This window comes from Lepidochelys olivacea, assembly GCF_965140295.1.
Source record: "Lepidochelys olivacea isolate rLepOli2 genome assembly, chromosome: 12".
Lineage (NCBI taxonomy): Eukaryota > Metazoa > Chordata > Testudines > Cheloniidae > Lepidochelys > Lepidochelys olivacea.
Genome location: NC_140422.1, coordinates 4,382,471 through 4,403,549, shown reverse-complemented (window position 1 = coordinate 4,403,549; position 21,079 = coordinate 4,382,471). Strand labels below are relative to the sequence as shown.

Below are 21,079 nucleotides of genomic sequence, written 5' to 3'. Positions count from 1 at the left end.
GGCACATCACTGGCTTAGAGCCTCTCGTCTTCATATACACACACTCAGCAAACAGCCCAACTCAGCACTTAGGTACACTGGTGATGGAAGCTAAAGCAAACCCTATAGTTGGGTCGCCGTTATTTTTCAGCCTGTGCTCTGAGCAGAGCCTCTCACTGAGTTGTCCACGACGATGCTCTGGTCTTCTCCTGAGCGGAGAAGCCAGTAACATGCCGGAGGAGTTTGAGTTGTTCCTCAGAATGAGCATTGCCTGGTACTTGTCTACAACCAATCTGGAGAGACACACTGCTATTCCTGTCGCTAGAGGGTGGGGCAGGGCGGCGCTCCGGACCGACACTTACTTCAGTTTCAGTTCGGTGCGGGTGCCCAGATCCGAGGAGAGCTGCTGAATGAGAGACAGGAGGACGGGCTGGGAGAGCGGACATGGGTGCTGTCCAAACACCTGCTGAGGATCCACCGTCTCACAGACATATAGGACCAGGTTCAGATCAGCTGCTGTGAGAGTCTACGAGAAACGTATGTATTTAGAGATGTGGGGTGGAGGGGGACTGAGGAGCACTACAATGGAGGGAGGAGGCCCTGCTGCATACTTGGGCACAGCTGAAAGCAGGCCTTCCTGCCCAGAGATCTCTGCTCACTCAGCACACCAGTTGAAAGGAGTTCGGCTGCACCACACGTGGTAAGGACAGCTGTCTCCACTTAGGAGCCCCAGGACTGGAGCAGCAGATTGAGTCTGCAGGCTTCAGCCCAGTGGTGCGGGGAGGTCACTCACTGCACTGCCTCCACCGTCCATGCATTTAGCCCTTCGCTCCCAGGAACACCACGAGCATGGCCTGCGTTTGTTCAGAGCGCTGGGCAGGGGAAACCAGACCGATGGGGCCTGGCACACGGTAGGATGGTGCTCAGATCACACGTGGGACCTGGAGAGGAACCTAGACGCTACTGTTCTTTCTGCGCCCCCTGCTGGTTCAGTGGCAGAGTAACAGTGCCCTGCACTTACAGGTGTTGGTACGCTGGGGTCAAGCACATCAGCTACTTTAATACACGGCACTACAAGGCTTTCTACGTTTTCACAGTTAACCCTTCACCTGCCCCACCCCACTGCTGTCAGAACGGGAAGCACCAGCTCCACAATGCTGCAGTGGCCAGAGCTGCCCACCTTGGGGGAGCCTTAGCAAAGCCTAGCTCCTGAGGAGCTACAGCAGCACAAGGGGCCATCTCCTCACCTGGGCAGAGCCAGGGGACACATCTTGGCGCCTCTGGGAGGATCAGGCCTACATGGCAGCCTGCGTACCTGCTGAAAAGCCTGGTTGAGGCGGCCCTGCTGCAGCAGCTGCAGGACGTGAGTCTGCTGAGACTGGAAGTCCAGGTGAGCAGAGGGGATGGGCGTGCCTGCTGAGGAGCGCATCGCCTGCACAATGCTCGAGGTGACGGCCGCTTGCTGCTCCTTCATGGCCAGGCTCACCTCTCCCTTGATAACCCTCTGCACCTGGGTCAGAATAGAGTCCTGCATGCTAGAAACAGAGGGAGGTGTGAGAACAGGATGGAGCTGCCAGGGATTGCGCTGCTCTCGCGCTGGTCAAGCAGGGCTCCAGCTATCAGCATAGGCGCTTCTCACAGTTTACATTGGCATGAGCCCCAAGGGTTAATATGAAGGGCTTCGGTGCCCAGGCACAGACACTAAATACCTGGAATTCGGCAGAGCCCCTGCACAGGCGCCCGGGGCTAGGAATCTGTAGGAGAGGCATTCGCAGGGCCCCATTCTCCCCCATTCCTTAGCGAGCAGATGTTTGAACTTCTGCATGCGTCTGGTGCTGGTGACAGGTTGTAGAGATCCCTGCCCAAGCAGTCCCACCACACACAGCGGGGCTAGTTCCCCCACTGACCCATGCACTCTGAAAGGAACACCTGAAAGATGCAGGGGAGCCAAGTCCCCACTCAAGCCCTTGATAAGGGAGAGTTAGTGCCAATGGAGAGGGTGCTCTCTGAGATGTGGACACCTGTCTTCCGGGACACGGGCCCCAGCTCATAATGGGCATAAAGGGCAAAACTCTGGCCAGCTGCAGCCATGTCAGACCAGCGGAGATTCCCTGGAACCCAGTGGAGACTTCCCAGGGGGACAGGAAAATCTTCTCTCTGGGAAGGTACATGCTGTGCTGGCTGGAAACACGCAGGGACGCTGCCCTCCAGGTCTCTCGACAGCGAGAGTCGAGGATCAGCTCGCCCACCTGAAAGTTTGTTTCACTGCTGGGGTTTCCCTAGATGTCAAGGCATGCGTTGCTGCAGAACAGGGGGGAGAGTGAGGGATTCCCCCAGGCTGGCTGAGGACATGGCGCATCAGGGAGATGCTGCAAACAGCAGCGTCAAATCAGAGTCCTTGTGGAAGGGAGTTGCCGTGCCCCACGGTGTGCCCAGGGCTCTGCCCGAGTGGCAGCGTGTGCATGCCAGGGACCAAGCTTCCATTTAGAACGAAGAGGCAGCTGCATGTTACAGAGCGAGCCACAAGCCAGCGTGGCCCCATTCTGTGCCTTTGAGAGCAGCAGAGTCGCACAAGCCTGCCGAAGCGCCTGCTGAAAAGCAGAACGTCACATGCTGCACCCCCACAGGGCAGCATGCCATGGACTCTTTGCCCCCCCCCCCCCGGTCCCTGCCCATTCCTCCTGCATGTCCAATCCAGCAGAAGCCCCAGACCCAATGCCTGACTTACTTGCCCACAATGACATGCAGCTGATGCTGCACTTCGGTGTGCACGCTGCTAGTGATGGTGGAGGCCAGCTGATCTGTGCTGCTCTGGAAGGTGCTGATCAGCTGACGGAGCTGGCCCAGCATGGAGTCTCGGGCCTCCTGGTCTCGCGCCTTCTTGTTCTTCATGTGAGTCTCAAGCTGCTGGATATCTGCAACAGTCAGACGGTCCCTCAGAGCGCTGCCAATCACCACACCATCCCCCAGCAGAGCCCAGCTACTAGGGGGGGCTACCAAACCCTGTGTGTGATCTGTGACCTCCAGCCTCCTCCCCATCAGGAGCAAAGGGCCATGCGCCTGGCAGAACAGCAAACCCGACAGGTTCTGAGTGGCTGGGCTTTGCTGGGCTGTTCCGTCGGGCAGGGCGGGGCAGAGCATATACTAGAGCCCACTGTTGGCAAAGAGGCTCAATACCAATAAGGCCACAGGACAGGCACTGGGGACATTTCCTAGGCTGGAGCCAGGAGAGGGGAGGCCTGCAGAGATCAAAGGGGCTATTTCGTGATGGATTTTGAGGTTCAGAAGATGGTCTGATCAAAGGCAATGGGGATGCAAGCTCTGCAAAGGAGCAGCAGCCTTTGAGAGCTCACAAGGGCAGGGAGGGGCCCTGCTGACCTGGGGAACATGTCGCTAGGCGAATGGCTGGAAAGGTGCAGAACCAACCAGAAAGGCTGGAGTCCAGCAGTGCACGTCAGCTGGGGTCAGAGGAGTACGTTACCCGACAGCACGCTGGGGAACAAGCTCCAAGGCTTGGCTCACTGAGGGGGTGCAGACAGGCAGGGACGAGAGTCCCTTATGCAGCACTACACAGTCCCCCCAGCCATCCTGGGGTGCCCAGGGGAGTTCACTTCCTCCAGCAGCATCCCAGGTTGACCACTGACAGACAGGGTCCAGTGTGGAGATGGTCCTACCCTGCAGCTGAGCAAGAGAAATGGCTGGTACAGTGAGGCTATCTTGCCGGCAGAACGAGAGATGCGGCCCAGCAGTCTGCCTACAGGACTGGGAGCCAGGCACACCCCAGATCTAATCTGAGCTTTTAATGTCCTCTTCAAGCTCCCCTCACCCCTTCCTCAGTTTTCCCATCTGTAGAAGAGGGATTACACTTCCCTTCCTCATAGAGAGGCCGTGAGGAGCAGTAATTCTCCGTAAAGCTCTCTGACGAGGAACCACACTACATGAGGGCAGATCTCGGTTTCCAACAGGACTCACATTCCTGCGTCCCCTGCTTGAAGGTGTCGTTGATTTGCTGGAACATGGACTGGCAGCTCTTCTCAAACGCTGGCAACACAACGCTCTGGAACGCTTCCTTGTACGCCGACTGGATGGGCCCCTGCAGAGCATCCGCCGCTGCCCTCGCAACGGCATCTGTCAGGTTCTTCCAAGAACACAGGAGACCCTGAGTTTAGCATTTTCCTGCTGCACACCTAGGATGGAGGCACTTCGCCTCCCCCAACCCATCTGCAAGTCCCTGGACAAGCCAGAAGCAGTTAACCCCCCGTCCATTTGCCCTGGGCCACGAGCCCACCAAGCCTAAGTGTTAACACTATGATCTGATGGCTGGGGGATCTGAACGAGTGCGCCCGAAGGAACATCCAGGTTTCCTGGTACTTTAGCTCCATGGGTGGCTCTTCCCCCTTAACCTGCTAGCTCTCGCTGAGGCAGGGAGCTGCAGGGAGCTGGCGAGCAGCCGTGAGAACAGAGTTGAAGGAGTGAAGAAGAGCAAACACAGCAGTGATCTTCCACACACAAAGCAGAGGGAGCCTGGAAACGGCAAACCCACTAACACCGAGGGAGGAAAGTTGCTGTCCATCTTGGGGCAAAGGGAGCGCAAGCACCAAGTGGCATGAACTATGACTCTGGGATTCACTCAGGTCAGCTTAGACCAGCAATTCTCAACTTCATTGGACCGCAACCCCTTCTGACAACAAAATTATTATATGACCCCGGGGGAGAGGGGGCTGGAGCCTGAGCCCCAGGTCCCAGCAAGTCTAATACTGGCCCTGGCGACCCCAATAAAATGGGGTCCTGACCCACAGTTTGAGAACTGCTGGCTTAGACCAACGCAGTCTGAGAGAAAGCGGCTGGATAGCCATAAACCAAGGATCATGGCAGTGTGTGAACTTTGGTGGTGCGGTGTGGGGGGGTTAATGAATAAAATGGCACTGTGCCAAGTCTTGGGGGACCCTAGGAGGTGGGGTTAGTCCCCAGCTTAACATCTTCATTAGTGATTAGTCTGACGGGGGGATCGCGTGCTTGTCAGACACTCTGGAGGTGGTTGCAAATGCTCGTGAGCAGAGAGGAATTACATGGATGGGGCTCTGATTCAACACACGGGTAGGAAACAGGAGATTCCACTTGGAAAAACGCAGTTAAAACCCCACTAGGAAAAACACTCCCAAACATGAGGGACAGAGCAGCTTCCCCTGGCCCTGCATCACCACCACTTGCCACCCGGCTAGATCCGAGCGACGGGACGGAGAGACGACAACACAAAGTGCCAAACACCTTTCTCCCACCTGGCTTCCTGTTCCCTGCTAATGCTGAGAGGCAGCTCTGGTGCTGGAAGGGCCAGCAAACAGGTTGCCCGTCACCTGCACATGCCAACGGCTCCCACTGGCTTTGGGGCAAAGTGCAGGAGAAGCAGACTTGCCGACCCAGGCTGGCTGCACTGGGGCTGTTCCCGACACTAAGGCACGGCGCCTGGGCCTGGGCCTGAGCCTGTTTCAGCTGCCAGGGGAGGTGAAGGCACTTTCAGGAATGATCGCTGGCCGTGCATTCAAACACACAGTGCCCTCCTGGACAGGGAAACTAGGCAGAGCAAGGCCTAAGAAGCGGATGAGAGACTGGCGGGAGCTGGTGCCTGGCTCCTCAACAATCCAGACAAGGGGTCTCATCTGCCTATGCTAGCAGCTAAACTGTGTTGAGCCCCCGCTGAGGGGCAGGCAACGTGTCAGCTGTGAGTGGCTCACCCCAGAAGGGGAACACAGGATGGCCAGGTGGTTGTTGGTCTGGGCCTTACCTTTGATTTCACTAGCTTGGTGATGTTTTCCTTCAATGTCCCCTCGACAGCGGTGAGCTTGGCGGCAATCGTATTGCTCAGCTGGCCAGTGACAGGGTCCAGGCTCTTGGAAATGTCTGGGCGTGACAAAGGAAAAGGTGACTCAGGTTCACCCGAGCACTTTGGCTTTTCCCTTGCCGAGCAGTGGGAGGGGGCCATGGCACCCAGAATCACCTCGAGCCTGGTCATCGTTCTCAGGGGTGTGAAAAATCCACCCTCGAGCACCGCAGCTCTGCCAACCTACTGCCTATGTGGCTAGGTCAGGGGTGGGCAAACTTTTTGGTCAGAGGGCCATATCTGGGTATGGAAATTGTATGGCGGGTCATGAATGCTCACAAAATTAGGGGTTGGGGTGTGGGAGGGCTCCAGTTCGAGGTGCAGGCTCTGGGGTGGGGCTGGGGATGAGGGGTTGGGGGTGCAGGAGGGTGCTCCCGGCTGGGACTCAGGGGTTTGCAGTGGGATTGGGGCTTCGACGGGGGTTGAGGCGTGGGAGGAAGTCAGGGGTGCAGACTCCGGGTGGCACTTACCTCAAGCAGCTCCCAGAAACAGCGGCATGTCCCCCTCTGGCTCCTACGTGGAGGTGCGGCCAAGCGGCTCTGCACCCTGCTCTGTCTGCAGGCGCCGCCCCTGCAGCTCCCATTGGCTGCAATTCCTGGCCAATGGGAGCTGCGGGGGGCAGCACTTGGAGTGGGGGCAGCGTGCAGAGCCCTCTGGCTGCCCCTATGCGTAGGAGCCGGAGAGGGGACACACCCCTGCTTCCGGGAACTGTGCGGAGTGGGGCAAGACCCCGACCCTGCTCCCGGCTGGAGCACCAGAGCGGGGCAAGCCCCGAACCCTGCTTCCCGGCGGGAGCTTGAGGGCTGGATTAAAACGTCTGGAGGGCCGGTTGTGGCCCCCGAACTGTAGTTTGCCCACCACTGGGTAGGTCGATGGACAAATGCTTCTGTCAGCCTAGCTACCGTCGCTTGGGGAGACTGAGTTCCCACAGGGATGGAAAAACCCTCCTCGCTCTACTTTGTGTCTATACTGTGGTGCCATAGCTATGCCACTGATAGCACCCGCCATGTAGACATGGCTCAAGACCCCTTCCAGAGCAGCACATCCCTCCCCCAGGAGCTCCTGCGAGCCCATCACAGATCCCCGTCTCCGGAGAGGTCTGCGATGCCAGGAGGTTCTCAGGGCTAAGCATGCCACATCCACAGTCCTGCGCCACCTATCGCCGCCCTGCAGCATGCGGCTTCACACCTACCTGCTAGGCCCACGCCGTATGAACTACCCAGCATCAGCACTTACACTGGGGCACTGTCTTCTTCATCTCCTCGCGGATGGTCCTCTCCAGGCGATTGCATGCAGCAGTGGAGAGGGACTGCGACAGCTGCTGGGACAGGTGCTCCTGGAGCTGCCCGTTCCGCTGCTGCCCCTCGGTCAGAGCTCGGTCCAGCCTCCGCTCTGGAGGTCACACATTAAGGAGCAACAGCCTCCAGGAGATGCCCCCTCCGATTCCGGCACTCCTCTCCTCTGGTGATGGGCACTGACCAGATACATACTATCTCCTGCACCACCTGCGGCTTCCAGAAGAGCAAGCTTGGGCCTTCGGTAATGGGGGACTCCAGGATATGGTTGTGTTAGCTCTTATAACCCCACCTGCCAGCAAACAGGCCACGGGAGGGATCAAGAGCAGTAACCGGAACCAGGTGCAGTGCAGGCTGGCCACTAGCATGCACCTGACAAGAACCATCAACCCCGCACCACAGCATCCCCTGCTATTTGAGTGCTGGGACCCCACACAGCTCTTCCGGTGCCCCCCAACCCCGCACTGCAGCAACCCCCCATCCCAGCCCTGGCACCCTTGAGCAGTGACTGCTGAACTCCAAGGTGATTTTATGGTACAGATATATGGCTGCTGCGACTGACGGGAAACTATGATGTCTCTCCTGCAGCACCACTCACCCCAGAAGGCCGGCCCTGTGGCATGCTGGCCCCGAGAGGGGTTTGCCAGGAAGGATACGCTCTTGTTCTTGCTGAGAATCAATCACTCGTTCCATGTGACCCATGAGGGAGCTCTGCACAGCATCCAGGTGGTCAGTAAGTCTCTGCATTAGTTCCATCTGGTTCTGTCTCAGCTCTGTGAGCTCCCTCTGTTGGCTCCGCAGCAGAGACATCAGCTCATCCTGGCACTCGACAGTCACCTGTTTGCAGACAAGGCAGCCAAATGATACGCTCTGACTCCACTGGCCACTGCATCTGTACTGAGATCGGAAGTCAGCAGAGAGGTTGAGCCCCTGCTAGGGAAACCCAGGGCCAGTTCACCCACCACTTAAGCCCAGGAGCAAAGCTCAACACAACCATGATAAGATTCAGGGCCAGTCCCAGGCCTCAAGGAAGCCAAGTGGCACAATTCCCCCCATCTCCAATAGGATCAGCACTTTGGCTTTACAGGAGCACACCGATGAGACCGCAAAACACACCATGTCCCAGGTTTCTTCCATGACCTAAGAGATTGAGCTGACTGGTAGCGAACCCTGCCCAGACCTTCCCAGGCTGTCTAACTCCAAATCTTTTGCTCCCCAAAGGTCATGTGCAAACCAGAGCCTAGCCCCCTCTCACTGGATCCCTGCAGCTGCCTACAACACTTAGAGGATATAGGTCTCTGCTGTCAGAGAAGCGGAAAGCCCCGGGATTTAAACAGCTGGCCTCGGGCACTTACGATGGAGCAATGCATTGTTTGGGGGGTGCACTGCCATTCACAGGGCCAGCACCATGGCACTTCCTCTAGCTCAGGAGGGGAAGTGGCTCTGGCCAGCTCCATGCCTGGAGGAAGGGGAAGTTATTTTGGAGACATTCTCTGGCCCATATTATCCAGATGGTCAGACTAGATGATCACATTGGTCCCTTCTGACCTTGGAATCTACGGAGGTGCTTCACCCGCATCAGCTGGAGCCAGACTTTAACCTCGCGGGAAGCCATCTGAAACCCGGTGCTACAGGCAGCAGACCCCACTCTAGAGGCTGGCTGAGCCCTCGGTGTCCCAAGGGCATCCCAATGAGTCCTAAAACGTGGTCCCAGCACGCTACACTCTCCATTGGACATGGAGGTACAACCAGCAGAGATAAGGAGCTTGAACAGGCCAGAGCTGCTCTGTCCCAATGGGGCTAGGAATGCCTTGTTCTCCCACGGCTGGCGCACTCAAAGTGATTTCTATTGGTCTCACGCAGGAGCAAATACCAGAGCTGTGACTGGGCAGGTTGGATTGGAAAAAGCAGGACCACGTATATGCGAATCAGATGTGGCAAGCTGCAAAGGAAGCCACTGGTCTCATCAAGTCTGGGCACCCCTCTCAGACCATCTGCAAGCCACAGAGCTAAGCAAGTTCTGCAGGGCCTTAGTGAGCAGCAAAGCACAGCTGGCATGCCCTGCCGGCTCACAGAGCACAGGCCCCAAGCTCTGCAACAGACGCTGAGGGAGCTGGGATGGGCTTTCCTTTAAGTCATCAGTGAGCTAGCTAACAAGCAAGCAGGTGATGGAGCGTCGGATTCCCACTGGGACTAACCTGGCGATCACATGATCTTGGGGACTGGGTCACATCCCTGGAATCAAAAGAAGAGTTACTTACTAGTGAGTAAGACTCAAGGGACCCTTACACGGCTCCTCTAGGTGGGCTGATTTGACACAGGGCACCTACTGGGCCTGGCCCTTTGGCCTGAGGGTCACTGGCTCCCCTGCTGTTCACACAGCATGACCACAGCCTAGGCTGTTGAGCCTTGACTGAATTTGGGGACAGAGAAGTCACTCCCCTGATGTTATCTGCTCAAACATCAACATGGCAGTTTTCTCTCTTTCTTATAGAAAAAGATCAGGTGCACATTTTGAAGTTCTTAAAGAGTTTGTGTAAGGACTGTCTGGAGCCATATATTGCAGTATGGACTGAACAAAGAAAACATGGACTTGGTTTGTTAAGCAGGAGAGACCAGTTTGGCTCCTGCAAACCCGTGACTCCATGTTGATCCAAACCTGGCAAGAGGGAGGCATGTGCTGGTGGCTCACAGCCTGGATGGCCCGCAAGCACGACAGCAGCAATTCAGTTGTCTGAAAAGGACTGGGACATGGGAGGCAAATGGCATTTCTCAGCAGAGATTCCTGTTCCTGCAACCAACAATCTAAAGTCCCAGCCCGTGGTCTGCAATCATGACATACACAAGGACAGCTCCAAACCAGTCCCTGGAGCCGTATGAAAAGCACAGGAGTACAAAGCCATTTGCAGAGGTTGCACTGATTTTCCTGTACACAGGACTTAGCACATTGGACTGTGCTACCTGATCACCTTCTCATGGGCTGACCCTTCAGCTGATCAAGTTTCAGCCAGAGCACATTCATACGGTCAAGTTTCAAACACAGACACAGCAGGCAGCTGCCAGATGTTACTGCATGTGGCCACTGTGGTTGGGCCTAGAAGCCACCCAGATCAGAGCTCTGTCATGCTGGGTGCTGAAAAACGTTTAGAGAATGACCATCCTGAAGGAGCCTTCCCCGAAGTGGGGCAGATTGCTCTGCCATGGGGCAGCACAGGAGTAGAAACGAGGCTGTGTACCCCTCTCATTCATCTCACTGTAATGAGCCTGCCTCCCACAAGTTCTGAAGCCTGTGCTGGCCCTGCAGCCCCCCCGGAAGGGCAGGACAGAGCCCGCTCCCATGCCCCTCTGTGATGGCCAATGCAGCGCTTTCACCAGGGTTGGCGGGTTACTGCTCACAAAGCTCAGATCCCCGTGCGCAGACAGCAGCAGCTCTAGGGCACCACTGGCTAGCTTATCTGCTAGTGGGTTTCTCAGATTGCAACCCTGTGCTGCCAATCCCACAGCTGTCTGCCCTGGAAGCCCAGCGTACCCGTCATCTTTCTTGCCCTTCCGTTTGAGCTTGGGGGAAGCCCGAGGGGACACCTTGGCTTTCCAGTCCTTCACAGGCAGCCTCTGTGCAGATGCTTTGGCACTAAACCCGCCTGATGTAGAAGCCAAACTTGCAACTTCATCATCATGGTCACTGCAAAAGAAGATCAGGGAGAGGAGGTTGCTAGCAGTACTGGGGAGAGCCAGCCCCTGCCCTACAGCCGGCTAGGTCGTCAATCCAGAGGAGTCCGCAGGGCCCAGCATGAAGCGCTCCACCTTGACCCAAGGAACCAGGCTGCTCAGATCAAGATGAAGCATGGCATGATGAGACCTGTAGTCTCTGCATTAGGCTGGGCTGCAGAGGTCTCTAACTGCTCCCCAGTGTGGAATTTGCTGACTAGGGAGGGGACCCAGCACAACATGCCTCTCAAGCCGAGCGGCTGAAGGTGCCGTAACCCAGTGAGAACCACAGCGTGGAGAGACCGAGGGCCGTCCAGGCAGTAACTGAACTACCCACTGACGGGGGGTGGGGGTGGGGGTGGGGGGGCTGACCCTGCCACCTCTGGCTGCAGCTCTCCCATTGAAGGCAGTGAGAATTTGGCATGTAGGAGCAGCCCCTGGTGGTGAAGGGCAGGCCATGACTGGGCAGGATCTCGGAGAGCACAGCAGTGTCCATGGGCACTCGATCTACCTCGCTTTACACTTAAGGGCTGGGCTCCACCAAACGGTGCCCATTGGTTGGTTTGCACTGATGACTGGACCAAGCGACACGAGCCACGCTCGGTCCACGTTCCCCCGAGCAACCCAGCGAGCACTCTGACCCTGAAGAGCGTGACCCAGGTGACAGCATCTTGCAAGCCAGCCCAAGCTATCAGGGTAGGACTGGTTTCATGGCCTCCCTCATGTCAGAGTTGGGGGGCAGGAGGCAAAGCAGATGAAGACTTGCCAAGGACAGAGGCACAGATGCAGCATGAACAGAGTCCATGCCGGGGCCACGTGGGCCAGTACCTTTGCTCTGCGCTGGCATCCTGGCTGTCGTGCTGCAGCAGATGGTAGCTGTGCCTGTGATAGGAAGAGCTCTTGTGCTTCTCTGCAACGTCATCCCTTGGGCTGGGGGAAAGGGAAACGCCATCATGGAAACATCTCCCGGCCTGGTTATCTGCTCATCCCACTGCCTGCACAGGGGTGGGCCTGCTGACAGCAGGCTGGGCTCGGAGCCCACACCGCTGGGGGGTTCACAGAACTGGTGGGGTCTGACAGCCCGGCCCTGGCATAGTGGGTGTCTGGGAGGGGAGGGGGTCAGATGCTTGGGTGCGATCACACACCCTTCAGAGCCTGGGCGGGTCTGTAGATGTCAGGCCAGTCTGAGGCTGATAAGAGACTGCACAAGCTCCTAGGCTGGAGGACGGGCGCAGTTTATAAACACCAGTGAACAGGAAGCAGCTGGCAGGAACTCCACGCTGCTCTCCTCCAGATGCAGGTGGTGCACTACGGTTACAGTGCGTCCCCCAGCCATTGTGTTTTCACCTGTCCAGGGAGTATTTCAGATCCCCAGACACTGTGCATTAGTGGTAAGAGCAAGAGGTCGTTGCCTGGACACTGGCACACCTGCAGAGTGCAGCAAGTTACAAGGCCAAGGGGAACCAGCCACCATGGCAAGGCTTTTCTAAACTTGCACCCTGGATCCAGACAGTCGACATGTGGGACATGAAAGCAGCATGGAGCATCCAGACAGTTCAATGGCAGCTCCCAATCCCTCTCCCCCATGCAGTGGGGACAGGAAGTGCTGCAAAGGCAGCACTCTCAGCTGCTAGGGCGGAAGGATGGCTGTGTCTCCTGTAACTCAGGGGACGTCTCTGCTAGGGCGGAAGGATGGCTGTGTCTCCTGTAACTCAGGGGACGTCTCTGCTAGGGCGGAAGGATGGCTGTGTCTCCTGTAACTCAGGGGACGTCTCTGCTAGGGCGGAAGGATGGCTGTGTCTCCTGTAACTCAGGGGACGTCTCTGCTGGGGCGGAAGGATGGCTGTGTCTCCTGTAACTCAGGGGACATCTCTGCTCTATTAAGGAGCGGTGCGGGCAGGCTGCTGGCCTCGCTCAGAAGGATGGAGGCTGCAGGGCTGGCCCTGGGACGTGCGGCCTCCCAATCTATGAGAGGCCTGGGGACAAATCAGGACATTCTGCTCCACTCCTGCCAGAGGAGGTAGGATCTGGCCAGCCCAGGCATTCCAGACCTGCAGGGAACACCCCCAGCTGCTTGGGCTGGAAGAGTTTGTCTCCAAGACATGGCTACGCATAACCCTTCTCTCAGGCTACATCTCTGTGCTTCCCAGCTTGGGCAGACATACCCTCAGACCTGCTTCGCCATGTGAATCAATCACAGCTACTCACTTCAGGGACTAAGTTTGTTTGGCATCTCTGTTACTGCTGGCTCTGCAGAGCCAGCCCAGTCGCAGGTGAGAGACTCGTCACTCTCATGCACTGGCAGCAGAACTGGCTACCGAGTGCCACTCAGTTCCCCCCCAAGAGGGCTGCACAGGTGTTGCCACGGGCAGAATTTGGGCTGCACAACCTTTATTCTGCTGGTCATGCACAAGATGGAAAGACCCCAGACTGACTTTGAGAACCCAGGGTAAGTGTGCAGGGCTGGCAACTAGAAAAAAGGGTTAAGGTGCTGAGCTCCTTAGAGCCGGAGCGGGTGAGAAACAGACGTCCCGCGGCTATCCTGGAGTCCCTGTTGCAGAGTAGAGATTCATGTTAAAGCTGGCCTGGAGGTGGGGGACAGTGATGCTGAGCCTACAAAGCCAGGGTGCAGGGAGGAGAAGTGGCTTATTGGGGCTCTGAAAGGAGGGACAGCCGAGGCCCTGAAACACCAGTTTTCCACCAACGTGCCGACTGGACATGGCTAAAAAAATGCCCCCAAGTAAAGCAGAGCAAAGCTCACCCAGCCGGTTACCTGTCTGCTATGCTGTTCCTGGTTTCCCTGGTGATGTCAGGGGCTGCTGGCCACGGCTGGCTCACGACGCTGTTGGAAGATGCATTTTCCTGAGTTAAAGCAGTCTCCAGTAACGAGGGTGTGGTCAATCTGTCCACCTCCACGGGGGCCATGTCCAGGGAGTGCTGGCTGTGCTCGGAGCTGTGCCGGTTCCTCGGGGACAGCAAGTGCAAGGCCGACGCAGCTGAGGCCATGCTGTCCGCATGGTGATTGGGCTCCAGCACCTCTGCAGGGAGCCCGGCTGGGGCTGCGGCAAAGCTGCGCTGCAGCGTCTCAGAGGCGATCTCTGGGATATCCTGGGACATGGCCGTGGAGGCCGAGGAAATGACATCGGGGGAGCGCTCCCGGGTGGGTGAGGCCTGGGCTACCACAAGGGGCTCCACTTCCTGCAGCTCCAGAGCCAGAGGGGGGTTTGCTGGAGTGACCTGACGAACAGAAACAAGCCGACTTTCACTGTCATGCAGAGACACCCAAACCACACTAGCAACCTCAAGGACCATCAGCACCTCATGCCAACCAGCCTTCAAGGGAGGGAGCGGAGAGGCCCCATCCTGGCCTTAGTACTGCTATGCCCCCAGGGCAGGGCTGCTCAGGAGCCAGGAAGATGGGGGAGGCCCTCAGACATCTGGGCCTGACTGCATTCTGATCCTTTGCTGTTCCAGCACCCCTATTACCCGCCAGCACAGAACCAGCTGTCCAGTAGGACAGCTCTGTCCTTCCTGTGTGCTGTTAACTCTGTCGGGAGCAGCATTCACTGACCGGGGTCACGCTGCACTTAGTCAGGGTTTGCAAACACTTCAGCACATAACACCGCCAATCTCAGCAGTCCAGGGGATTGCACAGGTGAATCACCTACGTAAGTGCCTGCAGGACCGGTCTAAGATTTCACGTTTCTCTCACCGAAGAGGCAAGACGCACTAGCTGCAGGGTCATCAGCTTAAAACACCTGTTTCCAGTTGAAGATTTCATACTGATTGTTACAAGTAACATCTAAAGTCTCCAGAACTGAAAGAGATTTGAGGAAATATTCCTCTTTCCAGGTTTCAGAGTAGCAGCCGTGTTAGTCTGTATTCGCAAAAAGAAAAGGAGGACTTGTGGCACCTTAGAGACTAACCAATTTATTAGAGCATAAGCTTTCGTGAGCTACAGCTCACTTCCCTACGATATGCATCTGAGGAAGTGAGCTGTAGCTCACGAAAGCTTATGCTCTAATAAATTGGTTAGTCTCTAAGGTGCCACAAGTCCTCCATTCCTCTTTCCATTTGCTTTACTGGCTACAATCAACTTCACTGGATCTTTCCTACAGAAGCAGGGGCAGAAACATTTTAAAAGAGGAACTTCTTGTTGCAAGTCCAAAAAGCAAGCAGCAGCAGCAGACTCAGCTCGGATTTCAGTATACCCTGGTCAGGAAATGTACAATGTCAGAGCAATCTGTGTGTCCTCTGACCATCTGGTAGCTTTCCCTGGGGTGCTTCCTTGACTCCCTTCCACCCAGCCACAAGGTCTCCTAGCATGGGGGGTGACTGCTCCTAACGTCGCTGATGATGGAATAAGAAAAGTGACCCTGTGCTAGAGGTGCCCCCATTTTTAAAGCCACGGCTTTTACGGACCGGCAGTCTGCGACAACATGTGCTGGCAAAGCAGCACCTTCCAGCCACTCGAATGGGCCAGCATGGGCACCCTGGTGCATTCCAGCTGGCAGAGGATCATGGAAAGAAAGGGAGAGTTACCATGTGCCAAAAGCAGAAGGTGGCAACAGTGCTGGGAGCCTTACCGGGATAGGCGCCTTTGGGGTCAGCTTGTCAGAGAGTCCAGGGATAAGGACTGAATGGTTCCTAGGACTCGTCTGGAGACTGCTGCTACTGCTGCTCAGCGTGAGGCTGGTGTCCAGCTGCATCTTTGGGCTCAAAGTCAGGTCTTCCGATGGCCTGTACAGGGAGATGGAACGAGCTGAGCACCAGATTTTGTAGGGTTGGTTCGGACAGAGCCCCTGAGCTCAGGAACTGCGATTCCTGCTGTGCTTGGTCAATGCAAGCGAGCCTGGCCCCAGTTGACCCAGTGTCCCCCAAGCTCTGTGGTTCCTCCCACCCAATGGGAGACCATCCCTCGGAGTGACCACTCTTCCTAGACGAGGAACTGAACAGAAGAGCTTCACAACCTTGCTAGACGGAGTCTGTTAGAATCAGGGGGTCAGATCCTGATCGGGGGGATTTGATAGCAGCCTTCAACTACCTGAAAGGGGTTCCAAAGAGGATGGAGCTCGGCTATTCTCAGTGGTAGCAGATGACAGAACAAGGAGCAATGGTCTCAAGTTGCAGTGGGGAAGGTTTAGGTTGGATATGAGGAAACACTATTTCACGAGGAGGGTGGTGAAGCACTGGAATGGGTTCCCTAGGGAGGTGGTGGAATCTCCTTCCTTAGAGGTATTTAAGGCCCAGCTTGACAAAGCCCTGGCTGGGATGATTTAGTTGGAGACTGGTCCTGCTTTGAGGAGGGGGTTGGACTAGATGACCTCCTGAGGTCTCTTCCAACCCTGATCTTCTATGAGTCTGATCCTCTAGTCTAGCCCATCTCTGGGGGAGGAGAACATGACGTCTGCAGGACTTGTCCTTGCCCTCCTCTCCCAAGCACTGAGGCTTCTACCCTATTATACTCTTCACCACCAGGAAGCTGTGCCTAATGTTCAGTGTAAGTGTGCCTCAGCTGGCGTCATTCCCCTTCCCTCAACCTCCCAGTAATGCCTCTCTGTCCTTGGGGTCTGCAGCCTTCACTGGTCGCAAACTGCAACATCCCCTTCAGAAGAGCAAGGGAAGCAACCGAGCGGTGGTGCGATGGGAGAACCTCTCTGTGGCGGAAACAGAGCAGGCTGCCTCTGCGCCACCCCTGTCTCCTGAGGCACAGGGAAGGAGGCAGGTTCGCTCAGCACTGCCGTAGAGTGTCTCTCAGATGCCTGGTTTCAGAGGAGCAGCTGTGTTAGTCTGTATTCGCAAAAAGAAAAGGAGTACTTGTGGCACTTTAGAGACTAACCAATTTATTTGAGCATAAACTTTCATGGGCTACAGCCGAAATGAGCTGTAGCTCACGAAAGCTTACGGTCAAATAAATTGGTTAGTCTCTAAGGTGCCCCAAGTCCTCCTTTTCTTTTCTCAGATGCCTGCAACTGGAACCAATTCGTAACCCCTGGAGTGCCAGCCTGCTCTGCAGATGGGGCCTGACTCGGCTGGGAAGGACACGAGCTCTGGCTCCACTTACCTGGGCACAGTGGGGTCATTGACAGAAGCGCTGCTCATGGCTGTGACTGCAGTCAGGGAACTGACACTGCTTCCCGGCGACACGGCAATCTAGCAGAAACATAGATCTATGCTTTGAGGAGGCTCTGCGGCTAGTCCTCTCCCTGAGCAACTCCTGGCTCCCTCCACAGTCCCACTACGGAGCGTGCAGAAGGTGACAGACACTCTCCCAAGATTCCAGATGTGCCTAGGGCACCAGTCAAGGACCAGGCCCCTTCGCGGCCTTTGACAGAACTTGGCATGAGGTTTTGGAGACCCAACTGCAGATAGGACGGAAAGGCCCTTCTGGGGGTTTGCTCCTTTCCTCTCTAAGACACTACTTGCTTTCCCTGCTGCAGAGCACTCACAGGTGGAGTTCGGCAGGGCTCAGCCCTGTCACCCCTCCCGTTCACACACATGCAGCTGCTAGAGGAGAAGGGGCTAAGCTGTTCCACTAGGAGGTGCCCAACACTCAGATCTACATCCCCTCGTTCATCCTGGATAGCATGGTCCTCGGGTTCTCCCCGCACCTGCTACAGAAACAGACCTGGATGGAAGCCGAGTGGCTTGGCCTTGAGGTAGAGAAGTGCTGCCAACAGGTAGAGAGAAGCATCTAAATGGACTGATGGGGGACTGCTGGTCACCTTCTATGGGATGGGTATGTCTGAGCATTGCTGTTACAGTTTGCAGTGTGACCAAGGGACCTCTTGAGTCCAAGTGGCAGAGGGCAAAAGTGGGGCATAAGGAATCCCCTGGGTCTGGTAGATTGATTCCCTGGCACCATTAAAGCAAGCCGGCTCAGCAGAAAGTCCTCTGAGCAGCCAGCAGCAATACAGACAAGCTCTGGGGAGCACACCCAGGCCACTTCAGAGAGGGGCAGCAATTGCACACAGCCCTTGGGAGGGGATCTCCACCCCAGAAGCTAAACCCCACAAAGCAAGAACATGTTGCCACACCGCCGGCTCACTGGTTTGGGGACGGGTCTTGCACCAAAGATGCTCAGGTCCCAGCTTCCTGCTGCTCATTGCAGGTCTCTCTCAGCATGAGCTTGGGTCAGCTTGGCATTTTAAAGGTGCTGCAGCCCCCGCTGCTAAGCTCTGGCCTTCCTTCCTCATTACTGTATTTGCATCTCAATCCTGCAAGAAGCAGGAGTACTGCGGTTTCCTCCCCAAAAGAACCCTTACAGGAAACCTCTGGGATTCAGATTGTTTGGTCCTAGGAGCCAAGATTTCCTGGTGGACTTTCCATAAGCCAACTGCAAAGGGTAAGAAAAGGCTAAGAGTTCTGAGCACTTCCTATGCTTTGTACTCTAGATTATCCGGACTACCCGAGTCATCACAGCCCAGGTGGGATTCCCCAGAGCGCAAAATCCCAGATCATCCCCTACATTCCCAACTGGCCCCGCCCATCACATCCAGCTACCTGCTGAAGAGATGTGCTTGGGGTCATGAACGCATCTGGGGTCATCAGCTTGGGTTTGGCATCATTGGAGAGGGCAAGAAAATCCGCTGGCACGGGCAGGTCTGCAATGCGCCGTAAGTCTGGTTGGGAGCCATGTACAGACCCCTTCTCCGATCCCAGCCCTTCTGAGCCCAGGTCAGCCAGGTGGTCTGGAAACACTTCAGAGAGATACGTACAAATTAACCTGAGAGCGCTTCCACAGGAGCCAGGCAGGGAAGGTTTTATCCCCTGCAAAACACGAGTTATACCACTTCCACCAGCCCAGGCACCAAGAACAGGACTGGAAAGCCCACGGCTGTCACAGTCAGGGCACGGAAGCAGCCTGATGGAGGAGGAACAGACTCATGGCCTTTGCCAGGGAAGGCACGTGATCCACACGCAAGCTTCCCTGCAAATGGGTTTGAGTGGCACAGCAGCAATACAGGGCAATATACTCACCTGGGCCCAGCCTTCAATCCCTCCTCTGCTCTCGTCACGGGGAGACCTGTCCTGCCTGAGCGCAGCTTCCCCAGGAGGAAGTCCCAGACCAGCCAGAGGGGGCGCTACAGAGCACACAAAGCACTACATCCATCGCTCAACATGCTGTTTTGCCAGGATCCTATGCTCTGTGCTCAGCCTCATCTCTTTAACCCGCCAGGCCTCCCACGCCCAGCTCAGCAGTCTGGATGCCTTCGGGATAACAAAGTCAATCCTCCAAAGGATGCCAGGAGCCCACCAAACATCCCTTCCAACCTCCAATGACTACACAATGCTGGAGACACGATGCTGGGAAGCTCAAAGCACCGGATGGTTCCGGCCAGAACCCCTGACTGAATGGACTTACCGAAATCTTCATGGGAGCCATGGGAAGGGATCGGTGCAGCCATATCTGGACTATGAAGAGGTTGGAATCTGATCTGCACATCCTGCAGGGCCCTGTAACGTTCCGAAATGCTGGGTTAGTTCACACGTCAGCCACAGAGCCATAAACCGTGGCGGATTCCCCTTCCTGCAGCTGGTCCTGGAAAGCGCTTTAGTATTTTCTGCCTACTAAGGACCAAGTGGGAGTCCCCAGGCAGTGCTGCCCCGCCACAGCTCAGCCCTTCCTGTGCCGACCACACCTGAAAGCTGTCCAGTCTCAAGCCCCAAGCAGCAACATGGCAGGTCAGCACTAACCCAACGAGTCCTGGCCCCCAAGTCAGCAGACACGTTCAGCTGCTGACACATTGTGCAAAGGCTCAGAGCTCGAGAGTCCACAGGAAAAGACATGGGAAGCATTTTAAATGGAGCAATGAAGAGACCTAGGGCCTGCTACCCAGCCAGACCAAAGGCCTCCCATGCCAAGGATACTCTCCATGTCTACTGCTCCAGGTGGGTTTCATACTGAGGGATGTGTGCAGGAACAGTAGGTGATCACATCCCCCCCACTGCAAGCAGAGAACAGCTAGTGACCCTGGTGGCCAAGGGGGTTTTAGGAAGGAAAGAGCACACAGCTGTCCGTACCAAGCCCTAAGCATACTCACTTGGTGTGGACGCAGAAGAGCTTGATCAGCACACCTGCAGCCGATTCGACAGCCCCAGCCCCCTGAGCACCTTCTGGAATAGAGACAAGAAATACAAAGTGGGCTGTAGCATGGGCTGCTGCACATGTCCTTAGGCCTCAAACTCTCAGGGAGCAAAGGCTCTGAGGTGGAGCACTCCCTTGTGCTCGTTCAGACCTCAGATATCAGTGAAACGGCTCTTAAAATCCCCTCACACTCTTTCGGACTCTGCCCCCGCTTTAAACAGCCTCCTGCCTGTGCGTTCACACCACACAGATTGCGTGGGAATGCTCCCTCCGTTCCCCCGAGCACCATGCCAGAGGGTGAAACAGAGGCATTAAGACGGATCCCAGTAGCAGTCACCCAGCGATTGTAAGCCCTGTGCCCTAGCCACCAGCCCATCCTCCTCCCTCAAATCTGGGCCACTCTAGGCAGGTCAGTATTGTTCTCCAGCACTGCCAGCTCCTCAAGGGAGTTTCTCACTAATATATTCCAGCTGTGTCGCCAGGAAGCAGCTCCCAGAGCTTCCTGGGAAACAAGGGCTGGCTGGCTGCCCCTCGTTGCTCACCTGTGCTCAAGCTGTCGCTTTCCTCTTCAGCTGGGAGGACCTCTGTGTGCCGCAGACGGCAGCGGCTCACTACCTGGATGCCGAAGCTCAGGACTGGGTGGGTGAGGAGGAACTCCGAGATGGAGCTGAAGTAAGCTCTGCCCTCCTCCTGGTTCTGCAAAAGCTCCATCACGTACAGGACCTGGAAGCAGAGCACCAGAAACACCCTGCAACAACCCAAGTCGCTGGGGCTTTGGCAGCAGACTGCCAGGTGTGGTCAGAGAGTTCTACAACAAAGTCAAACACCAGCCTTCCCCTTGTACCCAGGAGTAGCTCCCACACGACTTCCCAGAATGCCACACACAGCTTACCTGAGCCAGGAAAAGCTCTTTGGATCCAGGTGGCGAAATGTATGCTGGGGAGTGTAGTCCGCACAAGCTGCCCCTCTCTATTACAGAGGTACCCATCTAGGTATTTGTCACCCACCATCATGGGATCTAGATCTGGCTACAATATGTTCCATTTTTGCCAACTGCCAATGCAGCATCCCCACTGATGCCTATAGTTAGTGACCCACTATTAAGTTTTAATTAGCTTAACAAAACCTTAC

At 56.1% G+C, this 21,079-nt stretch overlaps 1 protein-coding gene across 1 annotated transcript in view; it reads right to left on the bottom strand.

Annotated features, from left to right (window-relative positions):
- EDC4 (enhancer of mRNA decapping 4) overlaps positions 1-21,079 on the bottom strand; it is a 55,870-nt gene that overhangs the window by 2,180 nt on the left and 32,611 nt on the right. The window contains exons 12-28 of the mRNA XM_084644470.1: positions 20,491-20,671; positions 19,905-19,977; positions 19,226-19,317; positions 18,364-18,560; positions 16,925-17,013; positions 15,447-15,600; positions 13,634-14,097; positions 11,689-11,790; positions 10,682-10,834; positions 9,351-9,387; positions 7,809-7,989; positions 7,094-7,249; positions 5,762-5,877; positions 3,952-4,117; positions 2,708-2,894; positions 1,295-1,514; positions 342-505 (exon numbers count right to left, since the gene is read on the bottom strand). Coding sequence (XP_084500596.1) covers positions 342-505; positions 1,295-1,514; positions 2,708-2,894; positions 3,952-4,117; positions 5,762-5,877; positions 7,094-7,249; positions 7,809-7,989; positions 9,351-9,387; positions 10,682-10,834; positions 11,689-11,790; positions 13,634-14,097; positions 15,447-15,600; positions 16,925-17,013; positions 18,364-18,560; positions 19,226-19,317; positions 19,905-19,977; positions 20,491-20,671 — 2,732 coding nt within the window. The remainder of the gene's footprint in view (positions 1-341; positions 506-1,294; positions 1,515-2,707; positions 2,895-3,951; positions 4,118-5,761; positions 5,878-7,093; positions 7,250-7,808; positions 7,990-9,350; positions 9,388-10,681; positions 10,835-11,688; positions 11,791-13,633; positions 14,098-15,446; positions 15,601-16,924; positions 17,014-18,363; positions 18,561-19,225; positions 19,318-19,904; positions 19,978-20,490; positions 20,672-21,079) is intronic.